Raw genomic sequence first — 14,413 nt, 5'->3', positions numbered from 1 at the left:
TTGCTTTCCACATGGCTGCCACTCCTCCTGGTCTTGCACCCTTCTGTTTCCTCCATCTGTTAAGCTCTGCACACAAATATCTGTTCCCCTGAGCCATGGACACAATTCACGCTCATGCAGATTCACAGCACCTTCCTGTCTCATATTGTCTGTTTACATTGTGTTGGTCATGGCTGAATTCATAGCCTGAGTCCATGGATAAAGAAACACCCAGCTCAGCTCAGTGCTGTTCCATGCAGTGTAGGTTAGCCCTTGGCCCTGGGCTTGTGCTTGCATTTATCCAAGATGTACAGTCTGACCAGCACATTGAAGCCTAAGCCATTCGCAGGACCCCACATCTCATACTGTGGGCAGCTGGATCCAGATCCTTCTGCTCTTCCAGTAGAAGTGCTTGAGGCTGATCTGGAAGTCTCTTGGCTTGTTTTTTCTGGTGTTGCCTTGCTGATATTGCTGCAAGGACAGCCAAAATAGATGGAGACCAGCCGAGCTGAAGAGACAGAGGGGAAATGTGTCCCTGCATACACTTAAGAGCAAAGCACAGGGAGCACTGAGGGTTTCCTGGTGTACCAGAGGAGTCTTCCCAGTGGGGGCATTTCTGCCTGCCAGAGCCACAGGTGAATGTGCCAACACTGTTCAACTGCAGCACAAGTGCAGCTGTGGGGAACTCAGATTTTCCTGTTGGTACCTCCTCTGTAGCCAATGAGAACCAAGAATAAAGCTGCTTGTTTTAAATACTTTCTGAATTTACTGCTTAAGCTCACTTGTTGCGTATCATCCACTGCGCAGAAGTCCTTCTGAGCTTTCATTCTCTAGTCTCAGCTTAGTATGCAGTAGCCCTGCATAAACCCTTATTTTTCTAATGCCTTTTCTAACATGCCTTATTTTTCTAATACCCGTGTAGGAGAAGAATTTGGACTGGTTCCCTAGGATGAGAGCCATGTCTCTGGTTAACAATGAAGGCGACAGTGAGCAAAATGAAATCAGGAACCTGCAGGAAAGGCTGGAGTCAACCATGAGCCTTGTGAAACAGCTTTCCAGTCAGCTGGCTGAGCTCAAGGAGCAGGTAAGTGCTCTGTGTGGATAGCCAAGTGAGCACGTGTGGGTGAAGGTGCTGCTTTCCATCAAGTCACAGTCAGGACAGGGTTACAAAAGAGACTTTTGTCTCAGGAAGGTTTTATCTTTCCCTCTGGCAAGCTTTCTGGGTAGATACACTGATAAGGGTTTGGAGTCAAATTGTACTCTGTTAGCAACAGCAAAGATCAGGTAAGGAGGAAAACTCTGGGGGGGAATTAGTCATGAAATGCTCCTGGTGAGTGTGCAAGGACAGAGGGGAAACTGCAGAAGGGATGGGGGACTGCATAACCCAACAGTGAAAGCAGTGTCATGTCAGGAATAACTGCATACTGATGGGAGCCTGGATGAAAAAAAGCTTTCTGTGTCCAGCCCTTGGGTTTTTCCCCCACTGAGAACACCAACAGTGCCCTTGTGAAAACAGTTTGCAGAGCCTGTTGCTTTGCTTTTGTCACCCTTGTGCTGGTGCCCCTCCTGCAGCTCCCTCTGCTCTCTTGTGTGGAACACAAGCTGCTGGCCTCCCTTAAAGCCCTGCTCCTCCGCACATCACCTGCCTGGTGTGTTTGCTCTCCCTTCAGGATGAAAGGGAGCCAGCTCCTTTTTTGCTGCAGGTGCTGGTCACCTCTGCTTTGCTCATTACAGTTTCAGAAAAGCATGTGTGTTTTCTTTATAGGAAGCCCTTCAGTGGCATCAACAGAGTTATCTAATTATTCCCCTTCAAATCCCTCTTTAAAACTTATCGCTGTGAAAAACTCAACAAAGGTTTAGCCTGGATGTGCTGAGACCATTGCTCATTGTGCTTACCCACAATATCCTGGTGGGATTTTTTTCATCTCCCTCTGGCTGAATCTGTTCTCTCCTGGCTTAAATTTAAACTCTGTGTGGCCGGGGCCATCTTTTCATTCTGTGATTCTACAGCACCAAGAGCAAATGCTTACCCTCTGCAGGGCTACACAACACAATAGCTACACAACAAATAATACTCTGTAAGATCTGCTTAAGGATAAGAATAATGTATAAATGAGCATAAAATGTCCATACTTTGCAGGAAACAGATCTGCCACTTCAAAGACATCCCTTACTTTTAATTTTCTATGCTGAAGAAAAGAATTCCACTTCCTGTTGTTTTGCTTATATGTATCTTGCTCTGTGACTGCTAAATAATAGTGAAAAGACAAAAAAATCTCAACTTGTCTCTCTCTGCCTTTCCACCTTAGATGACAGAACAAAGGAAGAATAAGCAGAGGCTGGGCTTTCTTGGATCAAACACACCCCATGTGAATCATCACATGCCACCACCCTGATACCACAGGGAGAAGCCGTGACTAGCCTTTCATCAGTATTCCTGCTTTATTATAGAATAAAAAACTGAGATTGAGAGGAGTGAACAGTGCCTATTGTTACAAAGTTAAAAACAACCAAGTGCCAAGATGTTAAGTGGTTTAGCTCTGGGAACAATTTGTAGCTGTTTTTCATGGTTGAGAGGGACCACAACCTAGAATGTGAGCGATACAAGGCAGCTCATTTGTATTCCCTGCCTGGCCCGGCTGGGCTGCACTCAGCTCTGGCTCCAGGGCTGGCTGGGACAGAGGCTGGGACAGCGCTTGGCCACATCCTGGGAGCCCCTTTCTCCCCAGAGTGCTGGGAGAACCAAGCTGAGCAGAAGAAGGAAAGGTGTTTATTGAGGCAAGCACGACAGCCTGGCTCAGAATCAATAGTTGTCTCTGGCTCATTTGCCAAATAGCAACATCAGTCATATTTGCTTGGCATTTGCTATTTTTTAATTACCGAAAATATGTCAGTTCGTAAGCGGTGATGTTTCTTCAAGTAACTTCTACTAGAAGGGAAAGGGGAGAAACCTCAAAAGACTGAAGGAAGAAAAAAAAAAAGAAAAAAAAAAAGAAAAAGTTGCAAAGAGAAACATTAACGCTTTTGAATTTTAGCTGTCACCATGCAATTTCTTATTTATAACATGGAGCACAATGGATCTACAGCTGTGGGAATGTTATGCACATAATACTGACAGCATAAGTGGAAGTGATTTCTTTCTCCTGGCTTCAGATGTTCTCGATTAATGTGGCCGTGAGGTTTCACATACTGAGAGTTAAACTGTGTTTTAAATTCAAGTTCCAATGGAGGATTCAGGGGGAAAAAATTACACCCATAGTTTGAAGCATGTATGGGATTTTATTTAAAAAAAAAAAACCTTAGAAATGTGTTTGTGTACAGAACTGTAATGGTGTCATTACCTGTCATAAACTCATCTTCAGCAAGAGTTGACTTGAGTAATTAAACACCAAATTCTGCCAGCTTTCCTCTGAGCTAAAGATCATGGGTTGATGGTTTTGCCTGCCCTTCCCACTTCCAGGGGTTTGCAGGGAAGCCTGGTGGGGAACAGGGGGCCAACATCAGAGAAGCTCCTTCCAGCTCTCAGCCCTACAAAAGGCAGCAGCTAAAATCACCAGTGCAGGTTTCTGCTCTATCCTGTATTTCTTGGGATGGTTAGAAGAAGAAAAGTTACAGGGTTTCCACAGAGCCCTAGGGGACTCTTTTATCTTTTAGGAAAAAAATTGAGGGGCACAAATGGGAGTTGTGTCCTCAGTTCACTTTCATTTTCAGTGGGTTTTGGTTACCAGATTGTCTCACATTTGAAAATGCACCTCTTCTTACATGGAATCACTTTTTAAACCAAAATATTTTTGCAATGATTTGCCCCTGTAAAATTTTCATTTTGTTATAAAAGACATTTTGATAGAAGGAAAAACTATTGTTGGTGTAAATATTTTCCAGTTTCGTCCTGGAGAAATGCTGTTGTCCTGGTTAAGGCACTATTCAAACTGACAGGCCTAGAGTAAAGGGAAGGAAGGGGTATTTCACTCTCTTTATCCCAAATTCAAACCAGTTCTTGAAGCTACTTTTTTTTTTTTTCCTTTTTTTTGTGGCAGTGATGTGGCTGAGATATAAGAAATATATTGTAGCAATATATTTATACCTTCTACCACTAAAACATGTGCTTCAATTGTGTCCTTCAAAAATAGTGTAGAAATCAGAGGTTTGTGTATTTTACTGGAAGAAAATCTCTTTCCATTTGCCTTAGTCCAGAGAGCACCCTGGTTGTGAGGGGTGATGGCCAAAGGAGTTACCCACAAACATAAGGTCAGCCAGTCATTTGGTAGAGACTCAGACCCTGTAGCTGTATTAATTCAAATTAGTTCATAGAGCTATTCAGATCTACTCACCGCTTCTGTTGCAACAGCAATTTCCTCTTTCTCACAAGTGTGGTTCTAAAACATAAAGCACAGTTCCATTATAAGATAAGTTAAACTCTCATTATTTATTGGGGGGTTTGTAGTTGGCTAATACTGGAATGAGTTGGCACTTTTGTTGTTTACACTCAGAAAAAGCAGCTGCACATCAGGGGTGGCTTCTGCTGCTGGAGCTGAAAGAACTTTAGGCTGAATGGGTTTGTACGCCGAGCTCAGGGCTGCAGGTGGGTGCTGCTGGTGTTCCCTCTGGCTCACACCCCAAACCATATCCCCTCAGGCTCAGAAGCCCAGCTTCTGCTCTTCAGAAGGGAGAGTTTCAGCATCAAAATCAGAGAACAGATGCTGGTTCGCCTTGGCCATGGTGCCTTTCTGCTGTACATAGCTTCCCAGAGAAACCTCCATGATCAGAAACCATAGGTGATGCTACTTACACAGACTGTAAATATATTTCACTGAGAATTTCAACATCTTTGCTGTTTCTGTCAAAACTTAGGCCCTGCCCTGCTCTCATCTGTGTGAGCAACCCGTACACTCACACGTGGTAAGGAAAACAGGAGGCTCCTTGCGTGGATAATGGTTGCAGGGCCAGGCCCCAAGACTTGAAGATTGTGAAATATCCCCGTGAATGAGTTTATTAAAAAAAGCATTGTTTTATACATATATTTATGTGTATATCTTTGTTTAATGCAGCTGGGGTAACCTCTTCCTAGGCAAATACAATTTACTTTACCTATTTATATGAAATGATTGCAATGAAGTTGAAACATCTAAGAGCTTTTAATGCCTTCGAGAGATTTATAATTATAACCTCCTTGACAATTAAAATCTACTTAAGTAAATGTGTCCAATGCTGCTGAATGTAAGTTTTAATAAAATGTGTAATTTTATATATGTCTGTCTCATTCTTGGTGCTAAGGCTGGGGGGAAATGTGTGTTCTGGTTTGGGAAGAGAAGGCTGAGTTGGGGGACCAGGCTGTGGGTGTGCACCCATTCCTTCAGCCCTGACTGGATGGAGTCTGAATGCAGCAAGGAATGCAATAATTTGTTTTATTTCAGGCACAGGTTGCTCCGTTCAGGATGATGGATCCAGACATGCCGCTTTTTCCAGAGGTTGGGTGGCAGCTGGGTGTAGGATTTGCTGGAATGCTCTTTGTTGAAGCCAGGGGAGCCCTGGGTGAAAGTGGGCAGAGGCAGGGATATGGTGATGGTTCAAGTGTTACCAGGTGGGGATGAGCAGGCTCAAGGCAAACAGCCTCAGGAGTTCTGCTGCTGACTGATCTTTTCCAACCTTTATGATTCCACAATACTGTGATGCAGGCTTTTCTGTGTGAGATTATTTTGCACATTTTTGTCCTTTTTTTTTAAATGTTTTTAGTGTAATTCTTTCAGGTAGCACATTGAGAGAGGGACCAAGGGCTCTCCCCACTCCTCTGGGTGAAAGAATTGAGAAAGACAAATTGTGTCTCTCAACTTGGGCTAAGCAAAGCGGTCTTGTGAAAAAAGGAAGAGCCCTTCCTACAAACCTCTGATAAACTGATAAACTACATCACACAAGTGCTTTTTTCTCTTTTTCCCAGCTGTTTTGGGGTTTTTTTACAAATAGTCAGTATTAATGAGGAAAAGAGTAAGGCCTCTTCTTAGCGAGAAAAAGCATGCTAATTAATTAGTAAGAAAAATCCTATTAAATGGAGCATACTCTTTCTCCTGTGCACTTGTTCCACCAGCTTACTGAGATTTTGAGTAAAATTAACTTTCTTTTCTATTCTCTGGTGTGATTTTAAGGCTAAATAGAAAGGAGCTTGTTTACTACTAGGTTTGTTAGTTGGTTTTGCACAAAGTATATCCTAAGAGAAAATGGGGTTTCATGCAACGAACTTTCAACCTCAGTCATACTTAAAAAGCCCCCAAACCAGCATTAACCTTCTAAGCCCAAAGGGGAGCAGTTTCACATGCAGGACTGAGAACCTAATGCCAAGGCTTTTCTTTTTCAAAATGTTTGCCCTCAAGGCACATTTTAATTCAAGAGGTGTTTCAGGGAGCAAACCTCTCCCTCGGCACTAGCTCACTCCCTTCTGGCCTGCAAGTGAATTCTGCTCCTCCCTTTCCACCACTGCTGCTGCTGCTGCTGAGACAAAAGCATCTGCAGGAGAGGATGTTTTCTTTGGAAAGCACGTGCTTATCTTCTGGGGAAGGCTGCCAAGTTTATTTTTGAGAGGAGAAAGCTGAGATGTAAGGCTGCTAACCTCTCCACTGTCCTGGGATGCCCACAGGAGCACGACTTCTGCTTGCAGGTGACTATGCTGAACATCCTGAATTTGCCCAGAATCATTCAGAATGCCTCAATAGGAGCTCAGGCTGTGGGGGTTTGAAATGTGCAGTGGTGTATCACTACCATAAGCTCACACTTGCCCGCTCTATTTATATGCTGCAATTTTTCAGGCCGAAGCAGGAAGCTGCAAGACAGAGGACAAGCAGCCTTTCTAATTTGCTATTTCCATGTTTTTCTCTTGCTGCAAACAGCCAAGAGTTAACTTTCTTTTCATAGTGGAAGTTTCTTTCTCTGTGTCTCTACCTTTGTCTGCTGCCGCTCAGGTAAGGTGAGACCTGGGCATGTCCTGGACCATGGGGTTTACTGATTAACCAAAGCAATAAGCTAAAATGTGTAGGAGCATGGTGTTCTTATGACTTAATAATTCTGTTTAAATGTTGTAGATCATCAACATCCAATATCTGACTCAATGTAAGCAGGAGGTTTTCCTAGCAGCCCTTCTTGTGGTAAATCATTGCACAGTCTCCATCCCCTGATGGAGCAGCCATGTGGCCTTTGCCAAGGCAACGCACACCCATGTGCAAGGCTGTGGGGTCAGCCCAGCCACTGCTCTGTGTGGGCTCTGTCACTATTCAGATTTCATCCAGATGGCAAGAGCAGTGGGGGGATTCAGTTACAGCCCAAAGGCCCAAATTCCCTTTATAAGTTACTCCCTTCTGGCCCCCAAAATCTGCAACATTTATAGGTTTTGTTCCCAATAACACTGAGCTGCCACAAAAACTGGATTTTGGGCACACCCTCAGTGTTTCCTGTAATGGTCTTCAACTGGGATATGTCAATCTGAATTTCACAATCCTCTCCTAGGAGCACTTGCTCCCTTACCAAAAATATAAAGACATTTTTCCTTGCTTCTTCTTCCCTGCCCTGCCAGCATTATGGGATGAAATACCCAGTACCTGTGTTAACTCAGTCCCTGCTGTAGAGACCTACAGTTGTGTCCAGCAGAGCACAGGACAACCCAGAAACAGGGTTTAAAAAATCTATTTTCAGTCATGAGTTGGTGTTGGATGATAGAAGTTGGCTCAGGGTTTGTATTTTTTTTTTCAAGTCAACTTTTGCTGGCTTTGAGGTTGGTTCCGGCCCATTTGTAGCCCACTGGGGAGTTACAGTGGTGGCTTTGTCTGGCACAAAAGCTCCCACCTCAATTTGATAAAGCCAGCAGAATTCCTATTACTCCCAAAAACCCCTCCCAGCCCTTCATCTTTCTGTTCTAGGAACTGAGGGTGTTTGTGCTGTATGTGACTGCGAGTGGTTTGCACACACACAGCTCAGTCTGAGGGTATTTGGGAACACAGGAACAGGAACAGGGACAGGTTGGCTGTGAACCTAAACAAGCAAAGCTGATGTGAGCGCTGCCCTCCCATGAGAAATCCAAATCCTGCTGCCCGTGGCAGAACTTTGCCACTGATGAAGGAGTCAGGAGAGGAGATTTTGGTCCCTGGAGCTGTCATGGCTCTTCCTATGCAGGTGTAAACATCTGTCCAGGTTCCTGGTTGTCATCTGGGATGTGGTAAGATGCTAGGAGGGTATTGTGCCCCTGGCCCCAGACTGTGTGAGTTGTAAATGTGATGTGTTACACTGCAGGGAAAGAAAGGAAGGAAAAAAGTTCAAGGGAAAGTCTCAAGGGTATAAGAAAATGTTGTCAGGGATTTTACTAGAAGTTTGCTTTTGAGTTACTGTGAAGAATTAGTGTTACCAGAAGCTGGCTGTCCATGTCTTTGTCAACCTTGAGTGCTTTTTCAGAAGAGAAGATTCACTGGTCCACTGAAATCCCTATTGCTCGGGGTCCTCGATCTTTGAACTCTGGGGTTTTTTTGCAAGTTTGTCCACAGCACCTCACCTGGGATGAGTACTCTATTACATGGCTAGCACAAATCTAAATAAATACAGAAATATAAACCAAGCTGGAAATTTACTGACTATAAGATGTCTTGCAAAATTGCCCGTGTTTCCTGGCTCTGGATGGGATGGAAATACCACAAAACTCACTTCTCTCATGGTAATGTGATACTTCTGCTTCCAGGCTCAGCGCAAAGCCATAGATGGAAGCATGTTTAAGAGAGGAAAAACAAAAGTAAATTATAACCATGCCCATTTTTAACATGGCAAAATCAAACTCTTAATTAGAATGCTTGAAGTGGCCACTGTGATCATCTACTCAAACGTCTTGTGCGGTGCAGGGCGTAGATTTTTATCCATCTGCTCCCCTGTGGCACAGAGCTAACCTGTGGAAATGAGAGCTAACCTGGCCTGGAAGTCTCCATGCGCAGAAGACATGGGGTGTATTTGACTCCTTTTCAGCCCAAGTGCTGCATCCTGGCCAAGCAAACCTCGTTCCCCACAGGCCATGCTGGTTCCCATTTCTCCAGGAGAGGGAAATCCAGTCTAATGCAATCTCAGGATGCAAATCTTGTTCTGCAGCACAGGCATTGTAAAAATAGCCCACATGTCTCAGCACATGGTCTTGGGTGGTGGCTGCGGCATTTGGCCACTGAGCCTGTGGAGGAAAAGCTGTGTCACACTGCTCAAGTCATCGCCTCCAAGGCCAGGAGCACAAATGTGAAGTTGTGTCGTGGGCTGAATGTGGTTCTTCTGCACTCACACAAAATCTAGGCAGATATGGTGCTGCCAGATCACCTCTTTTTTTCCTGCAGATGCCTTCTTTTGTCTTGTTTTAGTGGCATGATGGCCTTCCCTCAGCCAGATGTTCACAGACACAGTTTCTCCAGGCAAGTGACAAGTTATCTCGTGGTGTCCCTGTAATTTTCCCCATCAGGTCAAACATTTGGAGGAAGAAGTTATGCCAGCTGAGGTGTCAGGGAAAGAAACAAAGCTGTGTCACTGCTGGGACAGTGTTATATGGCTGTGATATTTCTGTGGCAGAGAATGCCCATGGTGTGAGCAGCCACATCCTAAGGAGAAGATGGCTGGGAATTTAGGGCACTGCACAGCCCCTCTTCCCTGATCCAAACTCCAGCACAGCACCTTCCTCAGGGTGAAACAGGACATTGATCCAACCTGCCTTTATCACTGCTCCCCCCTCAAAAGAGAGGAGTGAATGTCTGTGTCCTCAGCACTGCCCATGAGGGGTGTCCCCTCCTGCCTTTGCTAGAAAATGTTCTGTTAACAGCATCTTCTGAGAACTGATGGAGACCACACATGTCCTTTCAGCCAAGCCAGCAAATAACCTTCAGCTAAGTCTGCCCAGGGCTGTTTTGGATCTGGTAATCTGCATTTAGAAATAGTCTCGGTATTTTTAAATGTTGCCTGAAGCCATCTGCTCCCCTCTTCATTTTATGTTTTAATTGTCATTTATAACATATTATATGAGCTATTCAAAATCCAGACAGACACTGAAGGGAAGTGAGTCCCGAGCTGCAACACACAGAAATCTCTGAAAGTCTTCCCTTGGCTTTCAAAGGGCTTGGGGCTGGCACCCCCGTCAAGGCAGCCTGAGTGGCTGCAGCTCTGTGGGATCCTGGCTCTGGGACACACCCTGTGCATTCCACAATTGCTGCCAGGGCCAGGGACTTGCTCTTGGCTGGAGCCAGGCAAGACAATCTCTGACATCTGCAGGGCTCCTGGTGGCTGCTCTCACAGCCCAGGCACAAGGAGGTCAACTGATTTTCTCAGGTCACTAGTGCATGAGCAAATGATTCATCCCAGATTTGGCTCTTAAACCTTTGCTCAGACCACAAGGCTTGGTGACCAAGGCTTGGTGACTTAGCAGGGCTCTGGGGAAGTCAGCTATAAATTGCAAACATGCTATGGCCAAATGACCAGCTGCAGTGTTATCCATGTGCCATTTGTGAGTCTAGAGGGGTTGGCTGGTACATGGGAATTACTGCCAGGGTGAGGAATGTGAGTTGTTTGATGAAGCAATGGCTTCAGACAAAAAAAATTGTTTGCCTTGCCTCCTGCTTTATGGCAAAATCTTTCCACCTCTGTAATTTCTGCCTGATTCTGTGCAGGGCCCTATGCTGTGACCCTGCAGAAAGTTGCTGCTTGGAACTCTGACTGGTTTGTATGGCCTGAGCTCTGATGCCTAGAGAGGCTACCTAGAACAGAGGTTAGACAGTGTTAGAGGAATAAAGCAGGTCTTTATTAAAAGGCCTTCAAAGGATATACCTTGGGCAGTACAAGAGCCCAGGTGTGGCTCTAACCAAGATGGATGATGGGTCACAAGTTTTCACACTTTTATAAGTTTTGGTCCATTTACATATTGGGGCTAATTGTTCCATTACAGCTTCAGGTTATGAAGTCCCATCCTCCCACATTGTTCTCCTCAGTTTGCTGGTTTTTTATACTTTTGGGGCCTGAAGCTGCAACAGCGTCCTTGCTTCTCAGGCTGGAAAAAGATTGCTTTGTCTAACTAAACTGTGAAGAGATCTTGCTAACATTTTGTATGAAGCTCCTCTGAGCTTTAGTGTGTAACTCTTTACACACTAAGGCAGTACAGAATCTGGAAAATATGAAAGCTAAAACTTAAAGCATCAAAACCACCCCAGGTGACAAAGCCGTTGCTGAGTCCTGCAGCCTCAGCAGGGCAGGATGGCCAAAGGGCACCCTGCTGCCCCTCAAGGCTGAGTGACACCTCCCAGCACAGGGAGCACAGTTTGAGCCTGACCTGGGACATCTGTGCTCCCAGGTCAGGAGCTCATCCTGACCTGGGAGCACAGATGTCCCAGGTCAGACTCAAAGACAACTGCACACCAGTGTGCCAGTGGCGAGAGGATGGGCATGGATTTACCCACTCAGCCCTGTGGGATGGCTTAAACTCCAGCTAAGATACTCAGCTTTTGGGAATGATGGCTAAATGAGCTAACCTGTGCTGGGAAATGTGCTGCTGCTCTTTGGTGACATCTCCGCTTCCTCTGGTGGCACCATGGTGCTGGTGACCATCAGAAACCCAGAAATATTTACTTTTAGGAGATGCCTCTTGATTTCCTCTTGCTGGTTGTGCTAGACTTGGACAGCAGGCAAGAACCAGTAAGTGCAGATGGGTGAGAGGGCTGCAAAAGCCCCAGACCAGGCTGCTCTGGCTTCTGAGCATCCTCACAGTATGGGGAGTTATTACCACATTGCTCTATTTTAATAATAATCTATTACACTTCAAACATATGAAATAAAGCAGGGCACTGAACATCAAGCTGCCTGAATAAGGACTTTATGTTTGCTTTTTGTTTTTTAGGAAATCCCTTGACATCAATGGGCCAGCTGAGGGAGTGAGATGCCACAAAGAGAAGACAAGAGAGGAGGCCCAGCTCCAGGCCCACTCTCAGCTCTGCAACGAGCAGCTGAGGACAGCTGGCACTAATTGACACTTTCCTTGGCGGCAGATGAAGCTTGGAGGAGACAATGGGGCCTGGGCTTGCTCCTTGTGCCCAGAGGTGATCCCCAGCGCTGAGACCAAAGCTCACTGAGAGCACAGCCAGGAGATGCTGCAGTGCCTGCTCTGCTCAGGGGGGAAAAGCCTAATTTTGGAGTGTCAGTCCAGGTGCACAGGATGTGTGCCCACCGCCAGGGCACTTGGTGGCAAGCCCATGGGCACACATGAGGAGACAGCAGGGCCCGGAGTGCGCTGTGCTGCTGACACTGAGCACCATTGACGTGGCAAAGCCTGTGGTCACGTTGGCTGCTTGTGAGCAGCTGGTGGACAGTGAGAGACTCAGCATCAAGCTTCCTGCAGGGTCCCATGCTGGGAACTCCCAGCAGGAGGGGAAAAGGCTTATGAAAAGCTCCGTGCAGTGGTGGTGTTGCTTCTTGCAGAGCTGGGAAGAAATGTAAAGCTGTGACACCTGGAACACAAACAGGCAGCTAGAGAGGATAGACAAGAGCAGGAAACTTCTTCATAACAGGACACTGCTTGGCAAAGAGGGATAAAGGAAACATAACTTTTCTTTAATAAATGAAATTATCATGTCAATTCTGGATTGCACTATAGTGAGGACTTCTGTGTGTTGTACAAGCAGTAATTCCATTAGCACTGTGCTTTTTTTTTTTGGTAAACAGTCTATACGTTATCTTAGACATCTATTGGCAGTTCAGAGGCACCATTTCCTTTTGAACTTCATGAGCAAATTCAAATGGGAAAGGGGAGAAAAACCATCCCCACTTTCCAAAATGTTCTCCATGGTCAAAAGGGCCTTGAGCTTAAGCTGCACTGAGGCTCTGAGCTAGTTGCAGCAGCATCCTAGCAGTGTGACATCTGAACCACTGTGTTTAGGATTACCACCCAGGTTCTCCAAAGCTAAAGATACTTTTAAAATTATTTCATTAAATACAAGCCAAATAAACTCAGTGATGCTCTCCTTCTTTGTCCCTTGGAGGGGAACACTCAGTTTAGGCTTTGGTGCCTTCCTTCATCCCTCAGCACTAACAGGATAAGCAGCTGAAGGACTTGGAAGCTGCAAGGATGAAGTGGAGCTCTCGGGCAATAACCAGAGCTGAGCCGAGGGAAAACAGCTGCGAGCTGGACACCAGCCATGTCTAGTGCTGTCCTCAGGGAGCGATAGGAGGGTTGCTCCTTCACCTCGGGAGGTCCTCACCCCTGCTGGTGCCGGGATTTGTCCCCATCCTGCCCCGCCCGTTGTGGTTAAGCTGTTCTGCTGCACCTGGAGGAAACAGCCTCGTGGGGAAGAGGAGTTGGGGGTGGGGGGAAGGAGAGCAGCTCGGCAGCCCAGCAGGATAACGAGCTCACAGAATGCAGATGCACGTTTGAGCTGGAGCTCCCACACAGCCACAGCTGCCTGGCAGCGCCCAGCCACAGACACATGGAGTCACAGATTCATCAAATAATTTGGGGTGGGAGCCAGCTTTAAAGGTCATCCAGCCCAACATCCCTGTGACGAGCAGGGACATCTTCAACCAGAACTGGTTGCTCAGAGCTCCATCCAACCTGACTTTGAATGTGGCTGAGGATGGGGCATCCACTACCTCCTCGTACAGCCTATGCCTACATGAAAGATCCTCACTGTGAAATACTTTTACCTTATATTGAATTGAAATTGACCCTCTTTTAGTTTAAAACCATTACCTTTTGTCCTATTGCTGCAGGTCCTGCTAAAACTCTGCCCCTATCTTTCTTATTAAGCCCCCTTTAAATGCTGAAAAATGCAGTGATGAGGTTTCCCCAAAACCTTCTGTCCTCCAGGCTGCACAATCCCAATTCCCTCATCCTTTCCTCCCAGCAGAGCTGCTCCATGCCTCTGATCCCCTTGGTGTCCCTGCTCTGGCCTGACTCCAGCAGCTCCCAGTCCTTCCTGTGCTGGGCCCAGAGCTGCAGGGGGGGTCTCAGAAGAGCAGGGCAGAGGGGCAGGATCCGCCCTCCCTGCCACTGCTGCCCTGGGTGCAGTCCAGCACAGGGGGAGGTTGGGGGCCAGTCACATTGCTGGCCCATCCAGCCCCAGAAGCTGATGTCCAGCTTGCACTGATTTTCTCAGGGCTAGCTGCTGCTTTCACATATCGTTGCACCTCCTTTTTCAGGCTGTAGAAAGGATTTTTGGCAATTCCATGACTGATGTGTGCCTCCAGGGTACAGCACAGGACCAGCTCAGCAGCGGGATCTGGCCTGGGTTACACTCAGCTTTACATTGAATTTCCACATTTCCACACCTCTATACCGATCTTGACATCTCTGGGGATTTTCCTTTAATAATCCTGCCTGTGCCATTGACTTAGATAATAGTAATTGAGCTTCAAACTTAATTACATTATGAGAGCAGGCTGTCACTCGATTGAAGACACT

The 14,413-nt window shown here is 46.2% G+C and overlaps 1 protein-coding gene across 7 annotated transcripts in view; it reads left to right on the top strand.

Annotated features, from left to right (window-relative positions):
- The window catches only part of ITPR2 (inositol 1,4,5-trisphosphate receptor type 2), a 244,485-nt gene extending 242,036 nt beyond the window's left edge, over nucleotides 1–2,449 (top strand). For all 7 annotated transcript variants that reach the window (XM_039708068.1, XM_039708067.1, XM_039708063.1 and 4 more), the window contains 2 exons: nucleotides 902–1,063; nucleotides 2,289–2,449. In XM_039708068.1, the coding sequence (XP_039564002.1) occupies nucleotides 902–1,063; nucleotides 2,289–2,375 (249 nt within the window). In that variant the 3' untranslated portion in view covers nucleotides 2,376–2,449. The remainder of the gene's footprint in view (nucleotides 1–901; nucleotides 1,064–2,288) is intronic.
- The last annotated feature ends 11,964 nt before the right edge of the window (nucleotides 2,450–14,413 follow it).

The sequence above is a fragment of the Passer montanus genome, unplaced genomic scaffold, assembly GCF_014805655.1.
Source record: "Passer montanus isolate IOZ18808 unplaced genomic scaffold, ASM1480565v1 scaffold20, whole genome shotgun sequence".
In the NCBI taxonomy this organism is placed as follows: Eukaryota; Metazoa; Chordata; class Aves; order Passeriformes; family Passeridae; genus Passer; species Passer montanus.
This window is presented reverse-complemented; position numbering and strand designations above follow the sequence as displayed.